This window comes from Cyprinodon tularosa, unplaced genomic scaffold, assembly GCF_016077235.1.
Source record: "Cyprinodon tularosa strain WSP-4 unplaced genomic scaffold, ASM1607723v1 ctg46, whole genome shotgun sequence".
NCBI lineage: Eukaryota > Metazoa > Chordata > Actinopteri > Cyprinodontiformes > Cyprinodontidae > Cyprinodon > Cyprinodon tularosa.
In genome coordinates this window covers 364,981-383,065 of record NW_024039185.1, presented here as the reverse complement: position 1 = coordinate 383,065, position 18,085 = coordinate 364,981, and the positions used below count along the sequence as shown (strand labels likewise).

Here is an 18,085-nt window from a genome sequence, read left to right as displayed (position 1 = left end):
TGCTCTGAAGACCTTACAGATGTATAGAGAACATCAGAAAACAAACAGCTGCAAGAAGGCCAAGGAATACAACAGACATGTCTAGACAGTTATAAGGAAACTTCCAAACATCAGTGGCCTCTGATAAATGGAGAGGTGTCCTAGTGGTTAGAGCAGTGCTTGTGCTTCTGAGAAGGTTGCAAGTACCTGGTTCAATCCCCACATCCACTCTGGGTCTCTGAGTAATCCCGTAATCCCACACTCCTCCCCAGGTGCCTTACGTTGGCAGCCCACTGCTCCCCAAAGGGATGGGTTAAATGCAGAGGTAAATTTCTCCATTGTGAGTTCAATAAAGCTCTATTTCTATTTTATTTTTCTAAATGCTCACATTTTAGAACAGACATTAAAATCTTTGTATTTGTTTACTGAAAAGGAGAATAATGCTAATATAATTTGACCTGTCCAGGGTGTACCCCGGCTCGTAGACAGCTGGAGATGGGCAGAGGTGGAAAGAGTACTAAAAAAATTGTAATTGAGTAAAAGTATCTTTACTTTGCCTAAATTCTACTCAGAGTAAAAGTAAAATTACCCATCTCAAAATTTACTCAAGTAAAAGTACAAAATTTCTTAATTTAAAATGTAATTTGAGTAACAGTTACTTAGTTACTTTGAGTTATTTAATGCAAAAAAAAGGTGAGTCATGAATCGAATTGAGCACAAGGTGTTTTAATCGATTTCAAGGCGTATTTCAGTGGACATCCACACTTGCAAAAGATCAGCTGGGCTAAAGAACATACTTCCTCACAGCACAAGGACGGTCAGAACCTGAACCATAAAGTGCAAACAATTTTCAATCCTACTGTCCAACAGACAACACCATGATAACTAACTTAATGCCACATTTTTTCGTAAATTGGATGTTGATGTTTTAAAAGCCGAAAGCTCTGTTTTGCTGGGCAGGCACATGTTGCACTGCATTATCACATTGTTCCCTTTTGTGCATTTGAAAACAAATAATCCTTCCAAATATGGTCAAGGGTTTTTCTGGCTTTTGTCTCCAGAATATGTTTCCTCTTCAGGCGTTTCTTCATCCATACTCCCTAAATTGTGATTAACAATTGCCACCTTCCGAAGCGCAGCACTGGATTATGAGACAATACAAAGGGTAATTGCAAGGCAGGGCCACATTTAATTTAATCAATATTTTTTTTTTTTTTTTTTTTTTTTACTCAGTAACGTGAGGGGGTTTTAAATGTAGTAAAGTAAACTTAGGTTAAAATTTACTCGAGTAAAAGTAAAAATTACATATTTCAAAAACTACTCAGAATATTACAAATTACTCATAAAAAGTACTCAATTACAGTAACTTGTGTAAATGTAATTCATTGCTTTCCACCCCTGGAGATGGGCACCAGCACCCCTCGCAACCCCGCTTGGGATAAGCATGACAGAAAATGGATGATGGATGATTTGACAGTTTATGCAAAGATTTATCATAAGATTGTAAATTGTTATAATTTTGATCTAAAAATCAAAATGGACTATTCAGATTACTTTGTGGTTACCATAGTAATGATGTAACATTACTTGTTTAATCTTTTCTCAGAGTTTGGGCTCAGTTTGTTCTCTAAAACAATTCAAAATAACATAACCAATAATCATTGCTTATCAGCTCCATTAAGTAAACTCGGCCCCCTTTTCCAGATTTTACCAAATCTGTTTCAAAATGCTGTAAGTGGTGGAGATTGTTATTAAGTAAGAGATACACTAATTTCTGCATAAAGCCCCAACATGACATTGGTTTATAGGATCAGGCAGAAAGTAGTGAAGAAGTTTAAAGCAGAGTAAGGTTTTAGAACAACATACAAAGCTCTAAACATCTCCTATAGGTATGTGGAATCCATTATCTGAACATGGAGAACGGCTGGACCAACTGCAGACCTACCAAGATATGGTATCTAAATGTTTACCTGTAAGAGGGGAGATGGAAATCTGCTGCTAGACTGTGCACAAAACCTTCCTGGTGAAACATAGTTTTGGCAGCATCATGCTGTGGGGATGCTTTTCTTTAGCAGAGTCAGGGAAGTTCCACCTTCCAACCTGACAAGTACCCTTAACATACATTCAGCGATACTATAGGATAGTTTTAAATCAGGCGTCAACCTTTATGGCCAAATAACTATTCTTATCCTCGTTCCTATTAAATGAAACTCATTTAGAGCTTCTAGTGATTTAAAAAAAACAAAAAAAAAGAGCAAGTTCTATTTTCTATTAAAAAGTACTTAAGGAAATTTGTTTTCATTTTTAAAGAAATTATTCTTAATTTTATTTTTTTTGTTTTAAAGCTATTAACATTATAATAAATCTTTCAAAATAAAAGGATGGATTCATTTTGTTTATGGAATTTTGATATTTCCTTTCGATTAAGAAAACAATGTCTAGTTTCTAACCTCAAGACAAAAAATTAAACTACAAAATGTATTTCTGCTAAGGTTCTGGGATTTGTGTATATTTTGCATTTCATAGTTTTCTTTTGCCACCAAAGGTTGATGTCATGGACAGACTCTTCTCATCATATGGAGTTTATTAGGGACTGGCAGCCATTTTATCACTGCAGGGAGTTTGGCCCAGTGTTCTGAGTATTTTTGATGCTTTTCTTGAGAAAAAAAAACACTTAACTGAAACATCACCCGTGTTTACTTTTCAAGGCTACCTGAACAGTACCCGTGTTCCTCCTCCTACCGGATCTCTATCGAACAAGAACCATAACTTTCTGGCTTCCTCTTTCTGGCTCCATATATCTTCCACCGGTCTGCTCTAGCTGTCCATCCTCCATCACATCCATTCCTCTGGAAGCTTTACTCAGTATTCACACCACGACTCCACTCATTCCCCCGGCTTTCTCCTGGCAGCAACCAATAACTTTAATTTCACTCTCGCACACTGCTTCATATTATTCTTCTGTTTCACCTCCGAATCTCCTTCTCAGAGACCCGAGCCCCCAGGAAGATCAAAGGAACAGAAATGTTTTATACTCCCCCTTAAACTAAATAAACCTGTTTGTTTTTTTTTTTTGTTTTTTTTTCTTGCATGTAGGTTAGGCATTTAACTGACAACTTGACTATTACTGGTAAGTTGAGCGTTACTTTATTGTTAAAATTAGGTGCAATTATTTAATAAAAATTTTTTTGGGTTCTTTATAAATTCCAGGTAAAAGTATTAAAACCAATATTGGGGATCCAAAGAGTCACCTGTTTCTCTGGAGCTGCAGGATAGAATGGCCTAGTCAAAGTCCAGACATTATAAATTAAGAATCATTTTAACTTCCTGGAAAATTAGATCATTTCTCTTAAACTGGCAAAGTTTGAGCTGATTTCTGTAGAAGAGCTGACTGTACTAAGGTTTTTCTTGAAAGTAAACGAGGAAGTTGTCCCACACATTTAAGATTTTCATCTGTAAACGTTTTGAAAGCCAGTCATGCTTTCACTTCTACTTCACAAACATGCACCACATCTTTTGGTGTATGAGATAAAATCCAGACAAACATTAAGGATTGTGACGTGACAGAATGACACCTTAAGGGGTGTGAATATTTGTGAAAGGCAGTGTAAATAAAACATATTCAACCTATAAGTCACAGGTTAACCCGGGCGGGGATAGTGCATCCACCAAATCCTCACAAGAAACCATTTTCTGAAATCAAATGTGGGACCATCTGTCAAAAGGTAAAGCCTGACAGAAACTCCAGAGTCCAACAAAACAAACAAGTTATAGATACTCACGCAAATACACAACTGAGCAACTAAAAAAGAAAGAAAGAATCAAGATACAGTCAGAGCCAGTGGTGCCGATCTAGAACAATATTAATGCCAACATATCCAATAAACTGAAGCAAATTGAAGAAAGTTGAACCAAAACTGTCCATTAAAGCTAATGGAAATGCAAGTCATTTGTTGCTCTTAAAGGTGGTTCTGTGCACTATTGTCCAGCTCCTACATGCAATACTGAGCAAATATTGTCAGGGCATTAAAAACCACATGATGTTGCTTGTTTAAGGCTGTATTTATCTAAATGTTTCACTTAGTATTGACCTAATGTAGTTCTACAAATAGACTCTGGGCTAAAGGCTCAGTATTGGATTACAACATGTACCGATAATTGCTTTTTATACTGGAATTTGGGAAAATAAAATCACGTTTCCTAAATAAATCTCATGATTTCTACATTTTTACGACTGAGCAGTGTCAGTGCAGAACATGTTGGAATAAGCTTCTGCTGATCATGATGTAGATCTGCTGGAATCATTGTTTCAGGCTATGAAACAGAGGGAGGAAATATCCTCAGGGTGAGATTAAAAATAAGCATATTTTGAATATATTATATGGGAGAAGGCAGACGGAAATTTCTTCAAACTAAAAAGGTCCTATGAAAAAGCTTTTTGCCCGGTCATAGATTTAAATTTTTTAAATGTTGCAGATAATCAAATATATACTTATAAATAAATAAACATCATAGATTTATGGAAACAAAATAAGAATGCAACTCACATAGCAAACAACTGAGCTGTATGACAGTTTAAAGCCCTTTCATTATTTATAGTGTAGTAAAAAGAACTGAACTATGGATAAAAGCTTTAGCTTATCGTGTTTGACTCTTTTCCTGATTTATTCATTTTTATTAATAATGGCAGCCATGGTTTTTTACCTTAAAAAAGTCTCTGCTTTTAATTTTGAGGTCCTATTTGTTAAAGATGTGTCGGTTTTTGTTAGTTCACATGAATGATACAAAGTAAATATTATTATCTCCAAGGTAAGGTTATGTTTGGGGCAGGACAATTCAAGGCGACACACCTTCACTTCAGTTGTGACGTCGAACAGTAAAACAGACACGCCAGCTGCCAGACTAAGTCACAGCAACAATCGTAGTATCACATCAGAGAAAAAGTCACAGAAAGTCTGTCACTAAAGGTAAGTTATTTCTACATTTTAAGTCCGGTTCATATTGTAACACTTTTCTGGCAGTTTTCATTTAAATAATATTTCATTTTCCAATGATTTCAAATTGATCAGTAACTAAGTACAGAACACTGAGGTGTAGCAGTACAACTGTTTATGATTAGGTTTCTATTAATTTATCACTCATTGTTCTTTGGGTTCCAAAACCTTTCTCAGTTAATTTTACAAACTAAACTTTATTTAATGAATCAACTTCCTTTTCTAACAACAAATCCATTCTTATTGTCTTTACAAAAATAACTTCTGTGTAACTTTGTGCAGTAGTCTGAAACTTTAAAATGGTTGTATGCCAGTGATGTAAGGCGAAAGGTTGTGTGCTCTCAGTACTACAAGTTGTAGTGAATCCTACATGGGGACCATGTAGACTGAGGAGCTGAAAGATAGAATGGTGAGATTGCAGTGTGGTCAGACTGGTTGGGCAGCTCACACTCACATCATTAGCTTGTGTCACTGAGGAGGAGACAAGCCAGGACAACAGACTGAAAACCAGGGAAGTGCTAATTTGAATATAGCCCGCCTGTTGGGAGATAGACAGCTGCCTAAAAAAGATCCCGATCATAGTTAGACAAAGCAACCAAATCTGTGACTCGGTCTGGGATTTACTTTTACACTGACAGAAAAATTTATTTTTCCTCAGAGCAGCTAACAGAGGGAAGAAGATAACAAGTGCCATGAAGCATCTTGTAGACGTGAGTGTCATCTGCGTACGGTATGATATTCAATGCTCTGCGATATGACGATTTGTCCTCATTAATTTAGTGCATTTTCTCTGTTTTTTGCAGCACCTCCTGACATTCTCACTCCAGGGTGGGGATGTTGAAGGTGTAGAGGAGGCACAAGCGCGTCTCTCCTTCCTGGCAGAGAATAACAAGTTGTGGAGTCAAAAGATGCTCATGGACATCGGGAGTGACTCCATTTGTCTCCGAGACATAAAGACTGAGGTGCTACCTGGTTCTTCTTAACTGATAGTAGCTAAAGAGCCAATATAAAACTGACTTTCTTTTTTTTTTCCAGCTTTCTGGATTTTATTTATTTTTTCACACTGGAAAAAAGATAAAGAAATAAGTAAAAATGTCTTAAATTAAGTGCTTTTACCCTTAATTTGAGTAGGTAAATGAGATTTTATTTATTTTACTCTTAAAATAAGATCATATGCACTCGAAATAAGACAATGCAATTGTGTTTTTAAGTGTAAATTGTCTTGTTCCATTGGCAAAATTTCTCTCTTACCTCCTCAATCCAAGAACGAATGCACTTATTTTAAGAAAATATGCTTTGTCTATGTTTTGTTTTTTTTTTCCTATGCATGGGAACCAGGGGTTCCTCAAGGATATTTCAATTCTACCAAAATGTGGTGCTTTTATAAGGGGATACTGCTAATTTAACACCTGAGGCCTTTTCAACATTAATAATCAGCCATCATCCAAATATGTTTTACAATTGTTTACAAATGTTAGTGATGAAGACAGTTGCTTGGAGAATTGTCCCTCTATCTGTTTTTGCAGGGATCAATATTCCTAGCATAATTCTGGATGAATACTTAAACATTTATTTTATCAGAATGGGTATAATTAGAAATAAGTCTTGGTTTCTTAATCAAGAATCTGCTTTTAAGCAGAGGCTGCGAATGATCAATGAAGTAGAACTTAAGGTTTGGAGAGAGCATTTCCAGAGGGTACATTTTTGTTTGCTCTATTATTTTCAAAACCAGTTTTGGTGTTTGTTCCAGACCTTTGTCTCGCTATAGAATCCAATTCAAGTGTTAACATTCTGACCTAAACTGCCTCCCTGTCGTAGAACAATGTTGGTTAGAAATAACTTCAAGGTGGGTGTGCAGGTGGCGCAGTGGTGAGCGCACGACCCATGTACAGCGGCCTTAGTCCTCAACGCGGCTGACCCGGGTTCGAATTTGACCTGTGGTCCTTTGCCGCATAACTTTCCCCCTTTCCTGTCAGCCTAATGTCAAAAAAAAAACTGAGCCACCAGTGCCGTAAAAACAAAAAAAAACAAAAATAAATACATAAATAACCTTAAGTTACATGAGACTAGCACCATCAACCCTGAGTGGATACCAACGAACGAAGAAACTCCTGCTCCAAAAACAAATCTCTTTAAATCTAAATGTTGTTAGCCGCATCCTACATGGGGTTCTCATATTGGACTAAAATACGGCTATGTGGCTACAATGATTTAGTGTTTTTAGAGAAGTCAGTGTGGGTTTTTTAGCCTAAAAACACTGAAGCACAGTGGTGGCAGCATCATGGTGTGGGGTAGTGTTATTGTTCCACAAAGTGAATAAAAAAATGAAGGCAGAGGAAAATCTTCTACTTCATGTCAAATCCACAGCTAGAGATAATACTTCAAACCAATTGGGCTAAAACAGGAATGTGTTCCTTAGGACTCATCAGAGCAGGTTTTGGATGAAATAGTCTAGCATTAGGGCTTCTCAGGACTACATAGAAAATGAATGTAACCCTCAGACCAGCCCTGATCCATGCTTAGCTAAGAAATAAAACTACTTTCTGAATTCATAATGACCTCCAGTTTTTGTGCAGGATGAGCTGGAGCGCTATTCATTCAAAGATATCTACCGCTGCGACCCCATCAGCATGGAGAAACACTTCCCATCCCTATTCTTGCTGGTCTGCAAGCATCCGAACGAGAAGAAGCCGGATATTCACTTCTTCAACAGTGAATCAATGCAGGTATGAGCTGCTCCCCCTGTGGTTGGCTCGTCACACTTTAAGGTTTCACAATGTGATGCTGTTTATTTTCACAGGCAGCGGAAATCTGTGAGGACATTAAAAATGCAGTTTCGGGTAGGCCTAACTCCAGGAGCAGCAAGAACGCACCTGAAGGCAACAGGTACAATATACGTGTGGTTTAGAAGCTCTGAAAATAAAATCCTGGAAAAAGCAAACAACCCTAATGTGATGTTACTGTCCTGCTTTTGAATATCATTACAAAAAAGTAGGCTTTACTTTCTGCTGTTGTATAGACAGAAGGGACGGACTCTCTCACACATGGAGCTGAAGTAATGATAGATACAAGAAAACAGCAACAACCGAGGTTAATTTCCTCTGAAATCTTTTTATTTTCTTCCTCTCTCACTGGAATCTATTCATAATTTTATAGCCTTCCACCTGTTGAAAGCAAGGGAGGGAGAAATACAGGTAGGACAGTGTAAACAGCTGACACAGAAACAAAGACTAGTTTTACCAGTTTGTGCATAACTTAAGAAGGTGTGACAGAGAGAGCGAGGCCATTGTGGCAGAGAGCAGAAAGAACAGGCGTTTGATGACAGCAGCTTTGGAGTGGATCACCTGCTATGAGAAGTTTCTATTCTAGGGACGCTTGAAGGACAAATAACCTCGGTAAGACGCCTGGATGTTGGGTTTTTATGAAAACTCGCTGGAAATAGGGGCACATTTGTTAAGATGCTTTGGATTTTTTTTAATATAAGATTTTAGCAGAAATGTTTTATGTCAAACTTGTTTGTGGCAATTTAATTGTGTGAAGCTTAGGTGATAATTCCTTCCTATAGACTTGAGTTATCTTAATCCTTCTTAAAGGTCAGCTTTCACTGTGAGAAAAGGCCTGGATTTAACTAACAGAGGCTCTTAAATATTCTTAAAATGCAAAACATATGTCCTAATGTTCTTCCCAATTCATGAATATATATGTATTTATATATATTTGTATTAAAATTGTGTTTTTGACTTCATATTTGGCTCTTAAGCTCTTCAGACAGGGCGTTTCTGGAGACAGCATCACGATAAACAACAGCTTTGACTTCACCTTTAACCCCATCGATGAATTTAAGTGGTTAATCTTTGTCCCCATGTCTCCCGCAGGCCTCCTTCCAGCAAAGAGAAGATGTATGACGCCTATGGTATTCCAAACCCTCCCTTCCCATATGCTCCTAACCCTCCTCCAGTCAACCCGCCACCTTATCCTGGACTAAGAGGTAAGAAATAAGAAGTTATTAAGGAGTGTTTGAGTTAATAAGCATACTTTTATCAGAACAAATCTAAAAAAAAGGATTGGGAATAAGAAATGCTTAAAATGAACCTTCTGATTCTGCTTTTAGCAGCGAATGGAATAAATGGTGGGCCTGACCTATCCTTCCTGCGCGCAGAGAGAGAAGTGGTACGTTCTAGTTTTCATATCTTTCTCTTTGAAGTGACATTTTTTTATCAAACAGGATAAAGAAAAAAAAATTCTCTCCCTCAGATGATCCTAAATCACTGTTTTGATGACATTGAGACCTTCATGGGGAAACTGCAGCAGACCGCAGAGGCATCAACAGTCCTGAACCAGAGAAAGAAGAAGAAGAAGAAAAACAAAAAGCAAAGTGCTGAAGGTAAAAAATCAAGCCTAATCTTTCTAACAAAAATAAAAGTCTCACCCCCAGGTTGAGATAGAATGACTAATTTGTTTGCTGAAAAATAGATGATTTACTGACGGAAAAGGCCCGCCCACCACCAGAGGAGGAATTCATCGACATCTTCCAGAAGTTTAAGTACTGTTTCTGCCTCCTGGTTCGTGTTTCAGTCGACTCGCCTTTTCTTAACCTGTTGGTGAACCTCCTGCTGTAATAATAACCTGTGGTTGGTTTTTGTTTTCATTTTAAGGCTCGTCTGAAATCGACTATTGCCAACCCTTCCTCAGAGGAGCTGGTACACCATGTGTTCAGACCTCTTGATATGGTAGGTTTTTTACTGGAAAACTATCCCAGCACATCCCATCGTTTACCCTATCAACAAAATAAGGTTATTATTAGCAACGTAAAAAAAGATGATCATGTGAAAATAGGGGCAGTATCTAAATCCACAATGATTATAGACAGACTGAAGACATTTTGATTTGCAATATTAACGTTTTTAGGGCTGCTTTACAATTTTCTTGGGGTAGAGCAGGTGTCTCATACATAGACAGTGGCAGCTCTAGGCTATATTTAATATTGGCCAGGGTGGGGCCAGCATGCATTTTATATGGAGAACAGAAAAGCATGAAACAAAAAACAGCAGTCATATAAAATATATTATATAGCTGCAGAACCAAAGAGCTATCTGTGGCTCAGCACTAAATAAACTGTAAATTCTGCATAATTTAATTTAATTTAAAATGTATGTTGTTCTAACATATTTGGCCTAGAAATGTTAAGTGTTCTTATCTAATATTAAAAATCCATTACAATAGGAAAAAAGTAACTGGAACTACCTACTAAAAGATTAAATAAAGTTTTATTTGGATTATTAGGTGAATGTACATTAATAATTCAGAAATATTACATACTGGGGACTTATTTTAATGAGAATTACCAGTTTAATTAGAACTTAACTCAAACTTATAGTTACAGCAGTAGCTAATTTGATTATTTATTTTTTTTATTTAGTTTTAAAAAAAACTTTAGCAGATGAAAACTTTGATCCTATCTCAATGCAACTGAAGCAGTCACATTAATTTTGAAATTAGAATTTAAAACAGAATTCCTAATAAAATAAATAGGTCCATGGGACCTATGTCTGTTTCAGCTCATATCACCATTAGGCTATTTTTTAAGATTGTCTTCATTATAGGGGCCATAACAGGGATTAGGACAAGTTCTACATGACCTTGTGACCTTTGCTGCAAGGTTCTCCCCCCTCTTTCTACACGTTTTCCGTCTGATTGGTTTAAATATAAGAAAAGAGCTATTTTTTTGTAAGGTAAGGAGGAAATGTTTGCATCCTGAACTACAGATCAATTTATCCAGACTTTCTGGAACATTAGAGAACTTGTATCCCTAATAAACCTGCATTAAAACATGTTAATGGACATTTGAACTATAACATATTAGATTGAAAACAACGCATGTTTCTCCAAAATCTAATAATACGCAAAAATAAGAAAGTTGAAAAGTAAAAAGACATGAAATATAAAAGGATTAAAATAAATTAAATCACGACAATAAATATTAAAAAGAAAATTAACTGCATAAGCCTTTTTAGATGAGAGGGAAAATATTTTCCACAAGCAGGAGAAGTCTGTCTGCCTTCTACTGAAGTCCTTTGAAAAAATGCAGATGGAAAAAAACATAAAAACCTATGTGTCATGTCTAAATAAGGAAAAACTGGTTATCTGCAGTGTTGTTGGAAACCAGCAGGTCGACACTGTTTACACCGGGCAGTTCCAAGAGAGACGCCTATGTTGGTTCTAGTAGGAAGTTTGATCCTACTGATCTGAAATCAGCACAATAATATAGTTTTACTCCAGTAGAAATCTGACATCACATGTGGGATTAGAGGCCCTTTTTAAGAGCAGGTTGGTTTAATTTGTGAAGGCAGACACGTGTTAGTGGAAACATGCTGATTGTCTATACCTACACCCCTTTAGCTTTAAGTCAGGCTCTGCATTGAGGTCTTATTAATCACTTCCTCATCAGATCAAGTGTTCATTTTCAGCATGAGAAGCTCTGACATTCTGTCTGTTTGTTGAACATAGATGGTAAAAACAACAGGGGGACCGGCGTTCGGAGCATCTGTGTCCAGCCCTGCTATGACCAGCTCAGCTATTTCCCTGCTTCAAGACACTCTAACCGGGGAGGAAAAGGAGCTGTGGACGGCACTGGGTCCCAACTGGACCAACCATCGGTCAGTGGCGACAAAAAGTCCCCAGGCTTGATCAAATATTGTAGTTAGTCCAACCAAAACTTTAGTTTTACCCAGAGCTTGTTAACGCTTAATTTTTTTAGCAGGTCTCTAAAGCATCTCTGGTTTATCTATGATGAATTCAACAGATCATATGAAGTTCTTATTATTATTGTTTTTTTTTTGTTTTTTTTTAATAGCTCAATTCCTAATTTTAATTAAAGATTTTCTGTAAACTTGTCACATTTTTTACCCCTTGGATGCTATTCCAGGTGTTCCAACACCTAAATTATAACGATTGGTCCAAAGCTGTATAAACTCTGCATGATCTGAGCTGCTGAAACACATCTTGCTTTTCTCCTCTCCTTCCAGCTCTCAGCTCAGAGGACCTGTCGCTCCATACACTCCTGTGTTCCTGGACGGCTGGAAGCCAGAAGCCGAGAGGGCGGACGGGCAGGTTTGGGAGGATCCTGTCGAGTCACAGCACAAACATGAGGCCCACCGAGTAAAACAAGAGGTATCAAATACCTGCGTGAGGCTTAGCTCACATTTGTTTTCACTGTGTCAGGAGAGATGAGCGACAAAAGGTTTGGATCATAAAAAGTCCTAAAAAAGGACTGTGCCTTTCTTTGCCCCTCTGGCTGTTAGTCTGACCCTGATCTGCTTCAATTATTAATAACCATGCTTGCTAAATCAAACCAGGATTTTCCACTGTAGCTCTATATAACGTTTGCCAACAATGCTAGAGATCTGAGCATGTCCTAACATGTAAAGCTGACTCAAAATTGCAAGCTTTTGCTGTTTTATTCTTGGTATTTCGATGCAGAACATGCACTAGGTGTTCGAAAAATTTGTTTTCATTTCATTTGCAACTAAATTTTCTCCTTACCTTAAACATCAGAACACATTTACCCTAGTTAAGTATAATAAAAATGAGCTGTATTATTTTAAAGATTCAAGCTGCGTTTGTGCCTCTACACAAATTTAGTCTGGTTAAAACAGCTGATTTTAAGGTCAGGAAAGGTTTGCTGACCCCTGTGTTCTTATAACAAACACAAAACAAACAATCCAGGATCAGCCAGATCTGATGGAGCAGCAGACCTTCTTACGCCTCGTCATACATTCTGGATATAGGTCTGGACTTTGACTAGGCCACTCTTTCACATGAATGAGCTCTGTTCCAAGAGCTTATTGATATGCCCCAAAAACAGAGAGATTTATTTTTTCTCCCAGAGCTGTCCTTGCAGCTCATTCTTGTCATTTTCTGGGTGGAACGTTTTCTTATGGTATTTAACAGCTATTAAAATAAACACTACTGCAGTAAGAAACCTGTGAGCAACTCCCACAGAGCAATGTCACGTCCACATAGAAGAATCATCTTGTTTTTGGCACTTCGTCGAAGACCAAACCCTTTTTGTCACGAATCATCCCATGGTGTCTCTGGCTGTATGTTATGGGGTGGGATTTCTGATCCAGTCTCAGGTCTTCCACAGCCTCTAACAGGTTTCCCTTCAGGATTATCCTGAATTTAGCTTCATGCATCTTCCTATTAGCTCAGACCAGCCTCCTTGTCTCATAGGCTTTGTCACTTCAGCTGTGTGAAATTGTACCTATGAATCTTGGATCCATGTTCAACCTTATTGTCTTTACCTTTAAAAGAACATTTCTGTGCCTACGATGAGAATATGAACCTTTATTATACAGGTACAAACCATAGACCCATTATAAAGGTAAAAGTGAAGTACCTAATGAGGTACAGCTGAAGCAACATGGGAATTTGCACATTTAGGAGAAAATACAAACCTTTACATTGAAAACAATAATATTTGTTTATCAAAATGTGTTCATTTACAATCAGTTCATTCAGATTAAAACAATATTATTACTAAAATTGAAACCTGTCCATTCTTAGAGTATTTCATTAATACATTGATCTAGATCATTGTAACATCTCAGAAAAGATGACCCAGTATTCAGGTAAAACAGTAGGATTAATTAAAAAGGTTTTATTAAAAACTGGTGGATCAGAGTGGCAGTTTCTAGGGCATCTGTCAAAGGAAACTCTGCAGAAAGGGAACACAGGTTAGTGACCACGTAAATCTAACAGAGGACGATTATGAACATGAGTCACTAACCTGGTTTACAAGTTTACTCCGTGCCCAGAGAACAAGCAGGAGTCCAAATCCAGGTCAGGCACAATGATCAGAACAGGAACAGGCAGACTCAGTGGTTGAGAGGCAGACCAGCAAATCAGAAACACTACGGTACACTAAAAACACTATCACCACTGGCAAGAGAGAACAAGAATTATCTGGCACTGATGACTGGATGCAAGCAGCTTAAATAGAGACAAGAGTAGGTGGATCGGATGAGCAGTAACGAAAAACTGGGAAGAGTTGGACAGGTGAATTGAATGAATAATTAAGCCAGTCATGAGCACCAAGATCATGACAAACATTTATCTTATATAGTTAAACATTTAACTGAATAGAAGACAGAACATTTCTAACCAACAGACAGATTAAAAAAATCACTCCTACTGGTACAATTTTGTAGCATTTGCCTTGAATAGTCCTTTTGTACCTTTGAAGGTCCACCATAAATCCCCACAAGGGTCCTTTTATGTACATACAGAGAACATTTCAGATAAAAGTACTTTTAGGATACAGATTTTTACCTTTATTTTTTTGTGTGCAGCAGCAGCAGCATCAGCAGCCCCATCAGCAGCTCAGTCCTCCAGAAAGCATCTACAACAAAGGGTAAGCCATCTCTAATGCAATGATAATCATGCTGCTCTCATTCAGGGACTGCATGTAAACGAACAACTATTTCTACTGTTTTTAGGGAAGGTCCTTCGGCTGAGGCTCAAAGGATTTACATGTGCAGTTACGACTTCAACGCCAGGAACAACACCGAGCTGTCGGTGCAGCACGGAGAGACCCTGGAGGTGAATATACAACACACAGTTTTAGTATTTAAAAGGACGCACACCATAGGAGAGTTTTGATTAAATGAAAGTAACATATGGTGATGATGCCCCATCATATGGCCTTACAAGGCCATATGACGCCATACAAGGCCTTACAAGGCCATCCAAAAACCGGATTACTGCTCTACACTCAACAGTCTCCATTTCAGACTTGACTCAGTTCAAAAACCTATAAATCAGAAACCAAAACCCTTTCCAGCTGTAATTTGCCACATAAACTATAGAGATATAAATAATTGCACATGCAAAATTTCAGCTAGATCAATAAACCTGAAGTGGGTCAGTGGGCATTACTTATTGGACGCCCCTTGTATCGTCCTACATATATTCTTGTGACCCTTCAAAAGAAAATAAAAAAATAGATAAACGTAGTAAATTTAAAGTCTGGATTTTTTTCTAAATGTTAGCGTGACATACTGCAATAAGACATGTATTTCAGGGTTTACACCAGGGCTGATGTAGGTGGTATCTATTCCATGGTTTTCTGATTATTGTTTGATTTAACAGGTGCTGGAATCGTCGAAACGCTGGTGGAAGTGTCGTAATCGGTACGGCGAGGTGGGCTTTGTGCCCTTCAACATCCTGGAACCAGTGGATCACACAGACAACCCCGTAACCAATAAACCTCCCAGTGTAAGAATCCCACAAGAACTAATGATGCAATCACACAGGTGGAATTCAAGATGAGTTAAACTATTGTGAAACTTTTCCTATCTTTGCTGCAGGCTCCGGCACCGCCCCCCCTCAACAAATCCATCACCCCAGTCCCACCGAGCCCCCCTGCTCTGCTCTCCACTCCCTCCCACTCTCCTCAGCGCCCTCGCACCTCCCCAACAGGCAGCCAACATGTGCCAGTTGCAGATGAAACTGATAAAGGTGAGATCTCCCTTGTAACATATTTAATAAATCCTTCCGCACTTGAAAATGCCTTTATTTTAGAGACATTTATGTTCAAATATATAACAAAACAATGAGCTAAGCCTGCTTTGTTAGTAGGATATTCTACTGTTCATCCTAAAAATACAAAGTTTGTGACAGAGCTGGCCTATAGTATGGCCTGAACCCATATATATACTGAACCCACATATAAAAATTTGATACGTATGGAGATTAGTTGTCTTTTTTCCAACCTTTAATATTTAAATGGCTTGACAGATTTCCTGTAGGCTATAAGTAACTTATTACAAAAATAACAGAAAATCACACCAGATTTTAAGCTACTTTCTCAGAAGGAGCCTATTTATATATATAAAAATATATAAATACATATAAATATATAACTTTTTTCCTTTTCTACTGGTACTATCTGTGATGAAAATCTGATTTCCAATCAGGATTATGTTGATTAATTATTATTTCTATCTATTTCCACATGAAGTCATGTTGGTGAATGATGAGCTGCTCCAGAGGCTGACAAATGGTAAGACCAACCTGAACAAACCCCTGGTCATCCATCGAGCTGCAGAGACCTCAGTTCCTCTGGACTACCACTCTCCTCCAGAGGAGGTGACTGAGTGGCTCAGGAGAAAAGGCTTCAGTGAGCCGTGAGTGATGCCCAATCAATGCACATTTTCATACCTTCATAAGCAACCTGTGGGTCTCACCTGTGCTGTCGTCGTTGCAGGACGGTTCAATGTTTGAGCGTGCTGACAGGAGCTCAGCTCTTTTCACTCAATAAGGAGGAGCTGAGAGCTGTGCTTCCAGATGAGGGGGTCAGAGTCTACAGTCAGCTCGCTGTGCAGAAAGCACAGCTGGAGGTAAATCATTGCTTTCTTTATTTGATGACTTTAGACTTAGTAACTGCTGTATTTAGTTTTTCAAGTGTGTCAGATTATCTTACCACAGAAATCATTATTGTTCCCAAATAGATAAGGATTTATTTTCATGTAATACGGACCCTGAGTAAAAATATTTGTTTCCCACTATATACACTAATTCAACTTAAGATTTGACCAAGCTCAATTAACAGATAATGCCCTTCAGTTTTTAACTGCTTAAATATAACTAAGTATAAAATAATTTTTTTTTACCCGCACAAGCCATAACATGAGGCTGAATGAGGCGTCCGAAACAGCTTTATATTTTAAGGCATCAAACTTTCATCAATAAAAGCTTAGGACTTAATTGAATCGGTTTGGCCAAATTGTAGAATCCACAAATAGCAGTGCAGTTTAAGAACCATCAAGAGATTCACTTCCATACAGAAAGCCCACATTCATATCTTCAGGTAACACAGAGTACATGTCAGACTTAATACTACTTTAGCGATAGTTTGAAGGTGTTGCTTTATTGTATGTCTCGTACCATGTCTTTCGGTTGTGCTGTTCTTTTTACATCTCGTTGCAGGTGATGAAGCAGACTGAAAATGTTTTGTCATTGTCTCCTTTCTATCTCCTCTTTCTTTCATCTTTTTTTTTTCCTTTTTCTTCTTCTGTTTTTCTGCTCTATTTACATTGCAGTGTCCATATAAACTGTAAAACTCCCTGCATAATTATAATAAAGCAATTTATATGCATGAAACAAGCGGAACACTATGGCAATTGCCATACTGCTCCACTTGTGAAAGTAAAACCTGTTAGGCTCTTTTTGGCATCAAGACAATTATTCTTATTGCCGCATTGCCAGAAAGGACACTGTAAAAAAAAAAAAAAGAACCATCAAATGAGTAAAAAAAAAAAAGATGACATCAAGATTTGATTTTTGAACAAACAAGTGTCTAGTTATTCAACTGGAACAATGAGCTTAAATGGTAAAAATTTCAACAGAAATATGCAAAAAGTGAAAACCCTGCATATTTTAAATAAAACATCTATCTTTTATGCACTTGAATCAGAAATAGTTCTAATTTCAACTTTATTTTTATCCTCAAATAGACGATCTGATCCCTTAAATTCCATAGAATCACAATGGACATGCTGTTTCTAGTGTTAGAATACAAATAAAAAAATATTTTTCTCTTCAGTAAAAATAACCCTCGTTCAGCAACAAGTTGAGATGACAGCATAAACCTAAGATGACTCCCTTTAAATGTCTCATTAAATTAACTTTTTAATCAATAGAGCAGAATAAATGTCTCCCTGCTTATGAAGACTTAAATCCCTTGTCTCCTTTGGTGCCAACTAGCCCATGCTGGTCTAGACTCGTTTACAAAGTGTTATTAAAATCTCGTCTGTTCCTCCTTCCAGGATGCCAGGAGGGCCACAGAACTGGAAGCAGTCATGGAGAAGCAGAAGATGAAGGTTGATCTGGAGCTGGAGAGCAGCACACTGTGAAAAGGCTCAGGAGGATTATATTCTTCAACTGTTGAGTTTATTTTATTCAGCTGGTTAGAAGAGATAAACTGATTATCATTTTTATCGGTTAGGAGCATTCAATGGTTATTATGCAATATTATATTTTCTGTGTTGTGCAAATAAATATTTAAGGATGTGCTTTTGTTTTTATTTGATCCGACATGCATGTTCTAATGA

At 37.6% G+C, this 18,085-nt stretch overlaps 1 protein-coding gene across 3 annotated transcripts; it reads left to right on the top strand.

The window, feature by feature from the left end:
* The first annotated feature begins 4,838 nt into the window (after positions 1-4,838).
* LOC119793715 (epidermal growth factor receptor kinase substrate 8-like protein 1) lies at positions 4,839-18,046 on the top strand. Of its 3 annotated transcripts, none has more exons than XM_038300944.1 (19): positions 4,839-4,946; positions 5,632-5,683; positions 5,777-5,935; positions 7,550-7,699; positions 7,774-7,859; positions 8,849-8,961; positions 9,088-9,143; positions 9,228-9,357; positions 9,447-9,535; positions 9,629-9,703; positions 11,481-11,629; positions 11,999-12,143; positions 14,324-14,385; positions 14,471-14,573; positions 15,123-15,248; positions 15,341-15,491; positions 15,994-16,159; positions 16,240-16,372; positions 17,801-18,046. In XM_038300944.1, the coding sequence occupies exons 2-19, from the start codon at positions 5,666-5,668 to the stop codon at positions 17,885-17,887; spliced, it is 1,998 nt and encodes a 665-aa protein (XP_038156872.1). In that variant the 5' UTR covers positions 4,839-4,946; positions 5,632-5,665; the 3' UTR covers positions 17,888-18,046. The 3 variants fall into 3 exon arrangements, with proteins under 3 accessions (XP_038156872.1, XP_038156871.1, XP_038156870.1); XM_038300943.1 differs by having other exon boundaries at positions 4,840-4,946; positions 9,085-9,143; positions 14,327-14,385; XM_038300942.1 differs by having other exon boundaries at positions 4,841-4,946; positions 9,085-9,143.
* The last annotated feature ends 39 nt before the right edge of the window (positions 18,047-18,085 follow it).